General features: G+C 39.6%; 1 protein-coding gene across 1 annotated transcript; it reads left to right on the top strand.

Annotated features, from left to right (window-relative positions):
- The first annotated feature begins 663 nt into the window (after nucleotides 1-663).
- LOC132010367 (olfactory receptor 7A10-like) lies at nucleotides 664-1,602 on the top strand. The gene has a single exon (XM_059388245.1). The coding sequence runs from the start codon at nucleotides 664-666 to the stop codon at nucleotides 1,600-1,602; it is 939 nt and encodes a 312-aa protein (XP_059244228.1).
- Nucleotides 1,603-13,627: the final 12,025 nt, after the last annotated feature.

Raw genomic sequence — 13,627 nt, 5'->3', positions numbered from 1 at the left:
TTTTATTTTACTTATTAGTAAAAACCAACACTTGAAATGTCATTTGCTCACTCATTAATATTTTATTGCTCCCTCTGACACACACATATCAGACTCAATCTTGTTAAGGTCAAACACACATCACTAGTTTATTATGCTTTCGACAATGCTTGCCACAAGATAATTGGTTAAAATATTTGTTAAGTGAACAAAAAACATCTCAGGAAATTTATAGAGGACAGCACTGCTTTGGGTAAATGTTTCAATTTGGGACTTTTTTCAGTATGATGGAAAACATGGAGCTTTTGAGGTCCTTGAAATTTTTAGCTAATTATTCTAGATGGATAGGTAATGTATGAGAATTAATGAGTGAAGCAATTTGAAAAAAAAATTTCACCAGACAAATCTCAGCATTTCTCCCTCTTTCCCTCATCTATCTATAGTGAGGGCAGAGGAGGAGACAGGGAGGAAGAGCATCTGAAATAGCCTCTGCTCCCAGCAGAGTCCAGTGTGGGGCTTGAACTCATCACCAGGAGAATACCACCTGAGCTAAAATCAAGAGTTGGTTGCTGAACCGACTGAGTCCCCCCGGAACCCCAGCCACAGCATTTCTTTTAATTCTGTGCTCACTGCTTGTGACTTTATTGTGCTCTTGTCTCTGTTCCAGCTGTTTTCAGCAGTTACATGGAACAAAGGAATCAAACTCCTGTTTCAGAATTTATCCTCCTGGGACTTTCAGAGGAGGGAGATCTGCAGCCACTGCTCCTGTGGCAGTTCCTGTCCATGTACCTGCTCACCTTCAGTGGGAACCTGCTCATCATCCTGGCCATTGTCACAGACTCCCGCCTCCACACACCCATGTACTTCTTCCTCTCCAACCTGTCCTTTGTAGACATCTTTTTCACCTCCACCACCATCCCCAAGGTGCTGCTGAACCTCCAGACACAGAGCAAAGTGATCACCTATGCAGGCTGCCTCAGCCAGATATATTTTTTCATGCTTTTTGCGGGATTAGACAACTTTCTCTTGACAGTGATGGCCTATGACCGGTTTGCGGCCATCTGTCACCCACTGCACTACATGGTTATCATGAACCCCAAGTTCTGTGGCAGCCTGCTTCTGGTGTGCTGGGTGTTGAGTGTTCTGGACTCTCTATTACATGACTTACTGGTTTTGCAATTGTCCTTTTGTACTAAGTTAGAAATCCCTCACTTTTTTTGTGAACTCAATCAGGTGATCTACCTTGCTTGTTCTGATACCTTCTTCAATAACCTGGCAATTTATCTTACAAATATACCTCTGGCTTTTGTTTCACTCATTGGTATCCTTTTCTCTTACTCTAAAATTGTAACCTCTATTTTGAAAATTCCGTCTTCTGGGGGCAAGTATAAGGCATTTTCCACATGTGGGTCTCACCTCTTGGTTGTCTCTTTATTCTATGGTACAGGCTTAGGGGTGTATCTTAGTTCTGCAGCTTCTCAAAACTCGAGGACAACGGCCATAGCTTCAGTGATGTACACAGTGGTCACACCCATGCTGAACCCCTTCATCTATGGTCTGAGGAACAGAGACATAAAACTGGCACTAAGAAAGCTCTTGAGCAGGAAGACAGTCTCTGCATAGAAGGATCTTTGTTTCAAGATAAAGATGTGAGTAACAGGGCTCAAGACCCTAAAATGATTTTTTTATCAGTTCATGGAAAGATGATCTACAGTTTATCTTTCTACACTATTCAGTCTTTAATCTTTTCATACATAACAAGCAACTATCTGTTTTTTTCAGATCGAAGTTTAAAAAAAAAAATTTCCAGTTAGTTAACAGATTGTGTAATATTAGGTTAAGGAATAGAATTCAGTAATTTATCCCTTACTGGGGCACCTGGGTGGCTCAGTGGGTTAAGCCACTGCCTTCAGCTCAGGTCATGATCTCAGGGTCCTGGGATCGAGTCCTGCATCGGGCTCTCTGCTCAGCAGGGGGCCTGCTTCCCTCTCTCTCTCTCTCTCTCTCTCTCTCTCTCTCTCTCTGCCTGCCTCTCTGTCTACTTGTGATCTCTGTCTGTCAAATAAACAAATAAAATCTTTTTAAAAAAATTTATCCAGGTGGTGGCTATTATAGAGGGCATGGATTGCATGGAGCACTGGGTGTGGTGAAAAAATAATGAATACTGTTTTTCTGAAAATAAATAAATTGAAAAAATTAAAAAAAATTAAAGAGTCTCTTTCATGGAAAAAAAATTTATCCCTTACTTACAACATCCAGTGCTCATCACAACAAATGTCCTCCTCAATCCCAATCACCCATATCCTCTCCAGCAACCCTTAGCTTGTTCTACGTTTTTAAGAGTCTGATTGTGATGTTTTTTTTTTAAAGGTTTTCTTAAAAGATTTACTTATTTACTTATTTATTTATTTATTTCAGAGAGAGATAGATATAGCATGAGTTGGGGGGAGGGCAGAGGAAGAGGGAGAGAATCTCAACCAGACTCTATGTTGAATGTGGAGCCATTTGTGGTGCTTGATCTCACCACCCACAGATGATGACCTAGGCCAAAATCAAGAGTCAGTTGCCTAACAGACTGTGCCATCCAGGTGCCCTGTATCTTGCCCAATTTTAAGCTACCAATTTTAGTTCCAATCACAGTCCTAATGGACCATAGTAACTTGGCCAGCAACATCACCTTAGAGTCTTTGGGTTCAGTTTGGAGGAAAAGGTATTGCATTTATTGCTATTTTACAGTCTTCACTCAGGGGAAACTGGTTCCATCAATTGAAGATCTGGGTCAGTGATTGATCTCAGGTCTGAGAGTGAAATAGAGATTATGACCTATCAGTGCAGTGACACGGTCACTCTTTTCTTCATGATTTTTAGAGGGATTTTGATTTGTTTTGTTTTCCTTAGTTATACAAATTGGATAAGCTTTTAGTAAGCTGCCCATCATTTTTGTTTTATGGAGACACCATGAATAATTTGCCAATTTGAGAAATCCCTGTATCTCTCACAATTTAGATGAGAATGATGAATTCTTACATGAACTATGAGTATCAAACCTATTTTGTGAGCTGTTGACATTGACTATTGACATCCCCCAGTTCAGGATGGGCTGACCACAGGACAAATCCATTTCAATTTGAGGATGTTTATGGCAACTATCCTACAGGGGAGAAGTTCTGTAGAGCTTGTCAAGGAGGCCATTAGAGCCTCACCAAGTCATTTCTCAGTGATCTTATTTTATGACCTCTGAACCCTTATTTTGGGTATACTTTGGGGTTGAGGTGTTGAATCACATAACATAGATTCATCACATCACAACACCCTTGTCTTCCTCTACCTCATATGAAGCTATTTATGCCACTGACATTCTTAGAGTATGCCAATTTTTTTCATCCCTTTTTTTGTCATGGTAAAATATAAATGAAACGTATTATTTTGAACATTTTGAGGCATTCAGTTATGTGGCATTAAAGACTTTCTCCCTATCGAGCAACCACAGCCCCTATCCATCTCCAGAACTTTCTCATCATCTCAAACTGACCCTTTTGTTCCCATGGAACACTAACTTTCCACTGCCCCTCTGACCAGCCCCTGGCTCCCACCATCTTACCTTCTCTCTCTAAAAGTGTGTCCTGTAGGTGCCTCATATAGATCAAACTTACACTATTTGTCCTTTTGTGTTTGGCTGTTTTCACTTAGCATAATGTTGGTGAGGTTCATCTATGTCATAGCCTGTACCAGAATTCTATTCTTTTTGCAGAATAGAATGAATGACAAATGGTATCCCACTGTCTGTGGTCACCGTGCTTTATTCATCTGTGATTTTGTTGAGGGAGATTGGGGTTGTGTCCACATTTTGGCTACTTTAAATAAAGCTTTATGACAAGTGGTGCCCAAATATCTGTTCTAGTCACTGCTACAAATTCTTAGGGGGCATAGAAGTAGGCATATACCCACTGGTGAAACTACTGGATCATATGATAATTCTATGTTTCAGTTTTTGAGGAACTGGAACACAGTTTTCCACAGAAGCTGTGCCACTTTTTAAATTCTCATCAGCTAAACATCACCAGGCTAATTTCCCCACATCTTCACCAACTCTTGTTTTCTGTTTTAGCTTTGAAAATAGCCATCCTAGTGTGTGTGAAGTGGTGTTACATTACTGTTTGGGTTTGCATTTCCTAAAGATAGTCATGTTACCCATCTTTCATGTGCTAAGTATTGACTCTTATATCTTCCTTGGAGAAGTGTCCTTTTGTGTGTGTGAAGTGGTATTACATTATGGTTTTGGTTTAAATTTCCCCAATAATTAATGATGTTGCACACTGGTTTTGTGTTAAGTATCAGTTCCTTATCTTCTTAGGAGAAATATCTATTTGAGTCCATTGCTTATTTTTTTTAACCATTAATTTTATTTTTTAAATTGTTTTAAGTTTTGATTCTGGTGTAGTTAACATACAGGGTAATGTTAGTTTCAGTTGTACTATATAGTGATCCAATACTTCCATAGATCACCCAGGGTTGGTCTGAGGAATTGCACTCCTTAATCCCCATCACCTACTTCACCCATGTCCCCCTTTTCCCCTCTGGTAACCATCAGTTTGTTCTCTAGAGTAAAGAGACTGTTTCCAGTTTGTTTTTCTCTCTCTTTTTCCTTTGCTCATTTGTTTGGTTTCCTAAGTTCTTCATATGAGTGAAATCATATGGTATTTGTCTTTCTATTGCTGACATATTTTACTTAGCATTACATTCTGTATCTCTGTCCATGCATTGCAAATGGGATGATTTCATTCTCTTTTATGGCTGAGTAATATTCTATTTTATGTATAATTATATGACATCTTCTTTAACCATTTGTCTGTTAATGGATTTTTGGGTTGCTTCTATGGCTTAGCTACTGTAAATAATGCTGCTATAAAAATGTAATCCTTTGAATTAGTTTTTTTTTTGGGGGGGGGGGGGTAGTTACCCACCCAGAAGTATGTTTACTGGATCATAAAGTAGTTCTATTTTTAACTTTTGAGGAACCTCCATACTATTTTCTATATTGGCTTCACCTGTTTATATTCCCACCTACAGTGCAAGAGTTTCTTTTTTACCAAATCATTGCCAACAGTTGTTCTTTTTTTTTAATATTTTTTTTAGTGTCATCTGTGAATATCTTCTCCCATTCCGTGGGTTGTTGCCTCTTTGTTTTGTTGACTGTTTTCTTTGCTGTGCAGAAGCTTTTGATCTTGATGAAGTCCCAAAAGTTCATTTTTGCTTTTGTTTCCTTTGCCTTTGGAGACATGTCCTGAAAGAACTTGCTGTGGCTGGTATCGAAGAGGTTACTGCCTATGTTCTCCTCTAGGATTTTTTTTTTAATTTATTTCTTTTCAGTGTAACAGCATTCATTGCTTTTGCACCACTCCCAGTGCTCTATGCAATCCGTGCCCTTCCTAATACCCATCACCTGGTTCCCCCAACCTCCCACCCCCTGCCCCTTCAAAACACTCAAATTGTTTTTTAGATTCCATAGTCTCTCATGGTTCACCTCCCCTTCCAATTTCCCCCAACTCCCTTCTCCTCTCCATCTCCCCTTGTCCTCCATGTTATTTGTTATGCTCCAAAAGTAAGTGAAACCATATGATAATTTACTTTCTGCTTGACTTATTTCATTCAGCATAATCTCTTCCAGTCCTGTCCTCTAGGATTCTGATGGATTCCTGGCTCATGTTGAAGTCTTTTATCCATTTTGAATTGATCTTCGTGTATGGTGTAAGACAATGGTCGAGATTCATTCTTCTACATATAACTGTCCAATTTTCCCAGCACCATTTATTGAAAAGACTTTTTTCCACTGTATATTTTTTTCTTGCTTTGTCAAAGATTAATTGACCATAGAGTTGAGGGTCCATATCTGGGCTCTCTACTCTGTTCCACAGGGCTATGTGTCTGTTTTTATGCCAGTGCCATGCTGTCTTGGTGATCACAGCTTTGTAGTAAAGCTTGAAATCAGGCAACATGATGCCCCTAGGTTTTTTTTTTTTTTCTTTTTCAACATATCCTTAGCAATTCTGGGTCTCTTCTGATTCTATACAAATTTTTGAATTGCTTGCTCAAGCTCTTTGAAAAATGCTCATGGAATTTTGATCGGAATGGTATTGAAAGTATAGATTGCTCTAGGCAATATATACATTTTAGCAATGTTTATTTTTCCGATCCATGAGCATGGAATGGTCTTCCATCTTTTTGTGTCTTCTTCAATTTCTTTCATGCGTGTTCTGTAGTTCCTGGAGTACCGATCCTTTACAGAGTTTTTAATTCTTTTTTTTGTGTTGGTTACTCAGATTGAATGGGTCCTTAGTAAACTGCCCATCAATTTGATTCATGGAGATGCCATGAAGAATTTGCCATTTTGAGAAATCCCTGTGGCTCACCCAGTTTATATGAGAATGGTGAACTCTTACATGAACTATGAACACAATATCTCAGATGGTTGTGGACTGCTGACATGGCCTGTCTGCCAGTTCAGAATGGGTTGTCCTTAGCACAAATCCATTTCAGTTTGAGCTTGTTCATAGTAACCATGTCTTACAAGATTATATGACTCTGTAGAGCTTGTCAAAGAAGATATTACAACCTCACCAGGTTATTTCTCAATGACCTTATGTTGAGTTTTATGTCTTCTGAAATCTTATTTTAGATATACTTTGGGGTTGAGGTATTGAATCACACAAAATAAACCATAACAATTTGCCTTATCTCCTGAACTGTGGATTCCCTCTTCTATATAATATGAGGATATTTATGGCACTGACAATTTTCTAAAGAATTTTTTCATCATTTTTGACATTATAAGATATATATTAAATATATTATTTTAAAATTTTAAAGTATCAGATGTCTCGGTGTTTCAGTGGGTTAAGCCTCTGCCTTCAGCTCAGGTCATGATCTAGGATCCTGGAATCAAGCCCTGCATCAGGCCATCTGCTCAGTGGAAAGCCTGACCCCCTCCCTCTACCTGCCTCTCTGCCAACTTGTGATCTCTCACTCTCTGTCAAATAAATAAATAAAATCTTTTAAAAAATTAAAGTATTCAGTTATGTGGCATTAAGTACTTTCTCCCCATTACACAACCTCTATCTATATCCATCTCCAGAACTTTCTCAACATCTCAAACTGAACCTTTGTCCCCATGAAACAAACTCCCCATTGCCCCTCTGCCCAGCTCCTGGCTCCCACCATCCTACTTTATCTCTCTAAAACAGAGTACTGTAGGTAACTCATATAGAATAATAATAATGTAATAATATAATACTTGTCCTTTTGTGTTTAGCTTCTTTTACTTAGTTTAATGTTGGCAAGGCTCATCCATGTTGTATCCTGTGCCAGAGTTCCATTGATTTTACAGTCTGAAGGATCTTTCACTGTATGTGTTCAACACACCTTGTTCATCCACACCCTTGATGGGTATTAGGGTTGTCTCCACATTTTGGGTACTGTAAATAAAGCTTTATGAAAATTTGTGTACAAATATCTGTTTACTACTATAAATTCTTTGGGGCATACAAGTAGGTATACACACACAAGTAAAACTAATGGATCACATGATAGTTCTATGTTTTAGTTTTTGAGAAACTGACACACTGTTTCCTGCAGCTACCATGTCACTTCTTATTGTCATCAGCAAAGCACCACAGAGTTCCAATTTCCCCATATCCTTGCCAACTCTTATTTTCTGTTTTAGCTTTGAAAATAGCCTTTGTAGTGTGTGTGAAGTGGTGTCATATTATGGTTTGATTTGTGTTTCCTTAATGATTAGTGATGTTGTGCATCTTTCATGTGTTAATGAGCCATTCCTATGTCTTCTTTGGAGAGTGGCCATCAGTGTGTTTTCTGTAGTTAAGAGACTGTTTCTGGTTTGCCTCTGTCTCTTCTTTTGTTCTTTGCACATGTTTATTTTCTTAAATTCCACATATGAGTGAAATTGTATGGTATCTATTTTTGTCTGACTGACTTACTTTGCTTAACATGATACCTTCTCATTCCATCCATGTGTTTGTGAAGGACAAGATTTCATTCCTTTTGATGTCTAAGTAATGCACACACACACACACACACACACACACACACACACATACCACATCTTCTTTATTTATTCATCTGTTGGTGGACATTTAGGCCCCTTCCATATTTCGGCTATTGTGGGCATTGTTGCTATAAACATTGGGATGCATGTGCCCCTTTGAGTCATTATGTTTATATCATTTGGATAAATACCTACTAGTGCAATGTCTAGGTTGAAGGGTGGTTCTATTTTTAACTTTTTGAGGAACCTTCATACTGTTTTCCATAGTGGCTGTACCAGTTTGCATTCCCATCAACTGTGCAAGAGTGTTTCCCTTTCTCTGCATGCTCACCAACACCTGTTGTTTCCTGAGTTGTTAATTTTAGCTATTCTTACTGGTGTGAGATGGAATCTCATTGTGGTTTTGATTTGTATTCATGAGGGATGATTAGGAGTGGTGTGAGCATTTTTTTCATGTGTCTGTTAGCAACTTGTATGTCCTCTTCCCAAGTAATATCTATTCCTGTCCTCTGCCCATTTCTTGACTGGATTCATTGTTTTGGATCTTGAGCTTGAATAGTTCTTATAGATTTTGGATACTATCCTTAATCTGATAAGTCATTTTCAAATATCTTCTCCCATCCTATAGACTGCCTTTTAGTTTTGTTGACTGTTTCTTTTGCTGTGCAAAAGCTTTTTATCCTGATAAAATCCCAATAATTCATTTTTCCTGCTTGCCTTCAGAGATGTATCTATCAAGAAGTTGCTGTGGCTGAGGTAGAGTGTTCTCCTTTAGTATTTTGATAGATTCCTGTCTCACATTTAAGTCTTTCATCCATCTTGAGTTTATTTTTGTGTGTGGTATAAAAAGTGGTTCAGTTTCATTCTTCTACTGGTGGCTGTCCAGTTTTCCCAACACCATTTATTGAAGAGACTGTCTTTTTCCATTGGATATCCTTTTCTGCTTTTTTGAAGATTAGTTGACTATAGAGTTGAGAGTCCACTTCTGGATTTATTCCTCAGTATCTTGTGATTTTTGGTGCAAGTATAAATGGGATTGATTCCTTGATTTCTCTTTCTTCTGCTTCATTGTTAGTGTATCGTAATGCAATTGATTTCTGTGCTTTGATTTTATATCTTGCAAATTTGCTGAATTCCTGTATCAGTTCTAGAAATTTTTACGTGAAGCCTTTTGGGTTTCTACAAAGTGTATCATGTCCTAGCTTCAGGAATCAGAAAATGAAGGAAATGAAAGGCAGCCAAGTTGGCAAAGAAGAAGTCAAACTTTCACTCTTAGAAAACAGAAATATATTTTTAAAAATATTTTTATTATAGAAATGTTTATCACTCTATTACACACCTGAAACTAATATTGATTGCATGTTAACTACCTGGAATTTAAATAAAATCATTGCCTTTTGCATGGAGCACTGGGTGTGGTGCATAAACAATGAATCTTGGAACACTGAAAAAAATTAATTAAAAAAATCAATGCTGGGATGCCTGGGTGGCTCAGTTGGTTGGACGACTGCCTTTGGCTCAGGTCATGATCCCGGAGTCCCAGGATCGAGTCCCACATCAGGCTCCCAGCTCCATGGGGAGTCTGCTTCGCTCTCTGACCTTCTCCTCGCTCATGCTCTCTCTCACTGTCTCTCTCTCAAATAAATAAATAAAATCTTTAAAAAAAAAAAATCATTGCCGACAAGATGGCAGAGAAGTAGGAGGAGGCGCCTTTTAAACCTGTACCCTAAAGTGAGCTGATTACCTACCAAAGAACTCCGATCACCCATGAAATCAGCCTGAGATCAGAATTATACACATCTGGATCTCTACAGGGGCAGAAGACACCAGTGGGCAGGTAAAGTGGTGTGGGAACGGCAGACTGATATTGGAAGATAAACAAAAGGGAGAGGGAGCCACCAGAGGCGACCGGTTGGAAACTAATACAATACAAGCAAGAGTGCCCTGCCTCTGGGGACCAGCATTAACTTGGAGACTGGTTGAAAGCACTCAAAAAGAGCAAAGGATCGCGGGGTGGGGGGGGGGGGGGTTGTGGGAATTGGGGCGGCTGGGGACAGGGGCTTAAGTCCCCGGTCCCAGGACAGCCTCCCCTGGCGCTGAGCCAGAGAGAGTGCAGCGGAGAAACCAGGTCTTGGTCCCTAAGTCGCAAGCACGCCCGAGAACACATGGGGTCCAGCTCTTGTGAGGGGCTGGGAGCCTCGCCAGACGACAGAATGCACAGCCCTGCTATAGAGCCTGAGATGCGGGTGCCCATCATCCTCCCCTGAAAGAGGTACACAAAGGCCCAGCTGGCGCTCTTTGACCTGCGCCATTGTTTCAGAGCCTAAGACTTGCGCTCCAAACTTTCCCCTGAAAGAGGTGCGCGAAGGCCCAGCCTGGTGCTTTTGGACCTGTGCCCCATTCTCAAAGCCTGAAATGCGTGCACAACCCACAGCCTGCCCTGAAAGAGGTGTGCACAAGCCGGGTGCTTTTAGACCCAGAAAGACCAGGCACTCCCAGCCCCGGCCAATGGGAAAATCTCAGTGTGAGATCGTTGCTTAGAACCTCTCTAGCGGTCTGGAGCTACCCAGACAGCCGCCACTGCCATGGTTTTGGGTACAAGTAAAAGATCCTGTGTCCCCAGGGACCACAACTGGGAACTTGCTCTGCCAGCAACCAAGGAGGAACTTGTTTGGGCTCTGCAGCCAGACTGAGGCTTCTCTCTGAGAGGGAGGTCAGGGTGCAGTTTCTTTTCCTCTAAAACAACAAAAACCACCAAAAGCGGCCAAGGTGAGCGAAAAAAAAAGTGAACAAACATAAAAACCTCCAGAGAACAAAAGCCTGAAAAAAACCAGTTTCCTCAGAGCCCACCCCATTGAGGGGGGCAGGAGGATGTAACTCAGGGAACATCATTGACTGAAAATCCACAGAGCAGGCCCCTCCCCCAGAAATCCAACCAAGAAAGGGAAAAAAAAAGACTACAAGAGAACAACCACCACTACTTCATAGGACAACTTTTATTTTTAACTCATTCCCACTATTCTGGTTCATTTTTTTATATAGATAATTTTTTAACCTATTTACCATCACAGCGAGCTGTCCAGTACATCAAATTCCATAATAACCTTCTAACCTGAACTTTTTGATACATACACCTGTGTTTTTCTTTTGCATTTCTATTTTTTGAATATATTTTTTTAATTTTAGTTTAGTTTAGTATAGTTTATTCCTTTTCATTTTTATTTTCTAATATTCATATAGAGTTAAACTTCAAAGTAATCCCCTTTCCCCAATCAATACTACCCCTATAGGTAAACCAATTCTTAATCCCCCTTTATCTTAGGAAAGTTGAGTCCTTCAACAAAGATATCAAGATACATGCAGGAAGTATCAAAGCAACCTTCCTCGCCCACACTGAGAATTTATAACCACTCTCCCATCTTTTTCTTCCACCACTGCTTCTGTGTTTTTGTGTTTGTCCTGATAGTATATAAATCTTACACTTGGGGTTATTTTTGACAAGGTTCTTCCTTTATTTGCATATATACTTTTTTCTCTTGTATATACTTTTATCAGTCTTTTTGTTTGTCTGTTTTTATTTGTATACTTCATAAATCTTACCGTGGGGCCCATTTGGGCTGAACCTTCTCTTTTATCTTCCCTTTTTTCTTGTCTCTCTCTATCTCTCTTTTTTCTTTTTCTTTTCTTTCTTCTCTCGTTTGGATAGGGAATCCTGATTGCTCAGAAGCATTCCAGGGTGCACCTTGACTGCACCACGGTCGATACATCCAGCTACATCTGTTCAGTCATCTCTCACCAAAATGACTAGGAGAAGGAATGCCCAACAGAAGAAAAATACAGAGGATGGATCTTCTGCAACAGAGCTAACAGCTATCAACATAGACAATATGTCAGAAAGAGAATTCAGACTAACAATTATCCAGGCAATAGCTAGGTTGGAGAAAGCCATGGGTGACCAAATGGAATTGATTAGGGCTGAATTGAAAGCGACCAGACTGCATGTTCACAATGTTAAGGCTGAGCTGAAAGCTACCAGAAATGAGCTTCACAATGCTCTAAATGAGTTCCAATCTAATATAAATACTCTCAAAGCTAGGGTAACTGAGACAGAAAATAGAATTAGTGATCTGGAGGACAAACAGATAGAGAGAAAGGATCAGGAGGAAGCCTGGAACAAAGAGCTTAGAAACCACGAAAATAGAATCAGGGAAATAAAAGATGCCATGAAGCGTTCCATCAGAATTATTGGAATCCCTGAAGGGGAGGGGAAAGAAAGAAGTCTAGAAGATATAGTGGAACAAGTTCTTCATGAAAATTTTCCCAATCTCGCGAGTGGAACCAGCGTTCATGTACTAGAGGCCGAACGGTCTCCACCCAAGATTATACATTCAAAAAAAACATCAAGGCACCTAATAGTCAAATTGAGGAATCATAATTGTAGGTATAATCTCTCTCTCTTTTTTTTTTAATCTCTTGAAAGCCGCTAGGACAAAGAGGCTCCTTACATACAGAGGAAAGCCCGTCAGAATAACGTCAGACCTGTTCACAGAGACCTGGCAAGCCAGGAAGGGCTGGCAAGATATATTCAGGGCATTAAAGGAGAAGAACATGCAGCCAAGAATACTTTATCCAGAAAGACTGACATTCAAAATGGATGGAGAGATAAAGAGTTTCCAAGACCAGCAAGGCTTAAAAAACTACGCAACCACCAAGCCAACACTGCAGGAAAAATTGAAGGGGGGGGGGTTCTATAAAAGAGGAAAAATGCTAAGAATAGCATTGAACAGAAATAAAGAGACAATATACAGAAAGAAAAGACTTGAAAGGTAACACGATGTCAATAAAAACGTATCTATCAATAATCACTCTCAATGTGAATGGCCTAAATGCATCCATAAAATGGCACAGGATTGCAGATTGGATAAAACGATAGGACCCATCCATATGTTGTCTACAAGAGATCCATTTTGAACCTAAAGATATACCCAGACTGAAAGTGAAGGGAGGGATGGAGAAGCATCTTTCATGCCAATGAGCCTCAAAAGAAGGCTAGGGTAGTGATTCTCATATCAGATAAATTAGATTTTAAACTAAAGACTGTAGTCAGAGATAAAGAAGGACACTACATAATCCTTAAAGGGACTATCCACCAAGATGATCTAACAATTGTAAATATCTATGCCCCCAATATGGGAGCATCCAATTACATAAGAAAACTGTTAATCAAGATAAAGAGTCATATTGATATGAATACATTAATAGTAGGAGATCATAACACGCCTCTCTAAGAAATAGATCATCGAAGCAGAAAATTAATAAAGAAACAAGAGCATTGAATGAAACATTGGACCAGATGGACCTCATAGATATATACAGAACATTCCACCCTAAAACAACAGAATACTCATTCTTCTCAAGTACACATGGAACCTTCTCCAGAATAGACCACATACTGGGTCACAAATCAGGACTCAACCAATACCAAAAGACTGAGATGATTCCCTGCAGATTCTCAGATCACAATGCTTTAAAACTGGAGCTCAATCACAAGGAAAAGTTCGGAAAGAACTCAAACACCTGGAAGCT

Source organism: Mustela nigripes, chromosome 2 (assembly GCF_022355385.1).
Source record: "Mustela nigripes isolate SB6536 chromosome 2, MUSNIG.SB6536, whole genome shotgun sequence".
Classification (NCBI taxonomy): domain Eukaryota; kingdom Metazoa; phylum Chordata; class Mammalia; order Carnivora; family Mustelidae; genus Mustela; species Mustela nigripes.
Note: the sequence above shows the minus strand (reverse complement) of the source record. Positions and strands in the feature narration are given on the sequence as shown.